Here is a 1211-nt window from a genome sequence, read left to right as displayed (position 1 = left end):
CGTAGCTGTCATAAACATCACGATATAGGTCAAGTATCGCTTTTTTATCTCTTATATTTATTATATGAATATAAACAACAAAACAAAAAATATTCATGATCATGCATTTAGATAAAATCTTAACTAGAAGTATGATGAAAATGTGCAAACGGTAAACATTATGGTGTACTGTAAAGATTTGATGGAGTGGAAATAACGCTGGAGCCTCCACCGAAACCACCTCCTGAGACGAATCCACCGCCACTTCCACCAGAGATGAAGTCTCCACTATCGCCACCGCTTACGAAACCTCCGCCAACAACGCCACCACCGAATCCATCGCCAATTCCGCCTCCAAAACCACCGCCGACACCTCCACCGACTCCGAAACCACCGCCGCCACCGCCACCAATCACTTGACCACCTCCCTGGGAAGCTGCATTCAAGGCACTCTGGAGATCAACGCCACTGGGAAGTACTGGGTTCTCGCCGTCAGCATAGTTCACGAAGTAAACTTCAGGACTAGTTGCTGGCGGTGCTGGCACTTCAATCACTTCCTGTCCTTGTTGTGTCTGTTTGTTCAGGACATACAGGACGTGTTTCTGTTGTGGTGGAGGTACGATGATGGGATCTGGTCCTTGCCCTCCTTCAGGAGTTCGGATGAACACAATATTTGTGTCTATGGTTGGCTCAGGGATGTAAGGAGGAGGACCGTGGGAAATCGGTGGTGCTGGTGGCGCGTCATATAAGTAAACTTTACGGTTGACGCGTGGAGTGACACACCTGCCGTCGACATGCAGCACCTGTCCGGGGCCGCATCCTCCTGAGCCAAATCCTGGACCCGGACCTCCAATTCCAAAACTTGGTCCTGAGGGCGTACCCAGACTGTAGCCCTGAGGTGCGGCTAACGACGTAGCCACGAGTGTTGAGATTAAGACCTGCAAAATGACAAAGCAATGTGACATATTGCTGAATAATCATCTCAGCATTCCACTGATCCAATTCATTCAATCTAATTTATTTTCCACGTAGTATTTCTATACGAACACACCGACACAACAGAGACCTGACTTACCAGGAGCTTCATGTCGGAAGTAATGCTTTCCCGAGTCAGGCGCCGCCTTTTATATACCACGTTTCCTGTCGCTCCACCATTCTCCTGCTCTCATCATCATCATCCTCAAAGGTCGCCCCAGATCCTACCCCGCCCGGCTCGGTGGATCATCGTTATT

At 48.9% G+C, this 1211-nt stretch overlaps 1 protein-coding gene across 1 annotated transcript; it reads right to left on the bottom strand.

The window, feature by feature from the left end:
- Window positions 1-26: 26 nt before the first annotated feature.
- On the bottom strand, window positions 27-1068 carry LOC119586859 (H/ACA ribonucleoprotein complex subunit gar1-like). The gene is made up of 2 exons (XM_037935591.1): window positions 1055-1068; window positions 27-917 (listed from the first exon to the last, which is right to left on the bottom strand). Exons 1-2 carry the CDS (start codon window positions 1064-1066, stop codon window positions 159-161), a joined length of 771 nt encoding a protein of 256 aa, XP_037791519.1. The 5' UTR covers window positions 1067-1068; the 3' UTR covers window positions 27-158.
- Window positions 1069-1211: the final 143 nt, after the last annotated feature.

This window comes from Penaeus monodon, chromosome 22 (genome assembly GCF_015228065.2).
Source record: "Penaeus monodon isolate SGIC_2016 chromosome 22, NSTDA_Pmon_1, whole genome shotgun sequence".
NCBI classification, from domain to species: Eukaryota; Metazoa; Arthropoda; class Malacostraca; order Decapoda; family Penaeidae; genus Penaeus; species Penaeus monodon.
This window is presented reverse-complemented; position numbering and strand designations above follow the sequence as displayed.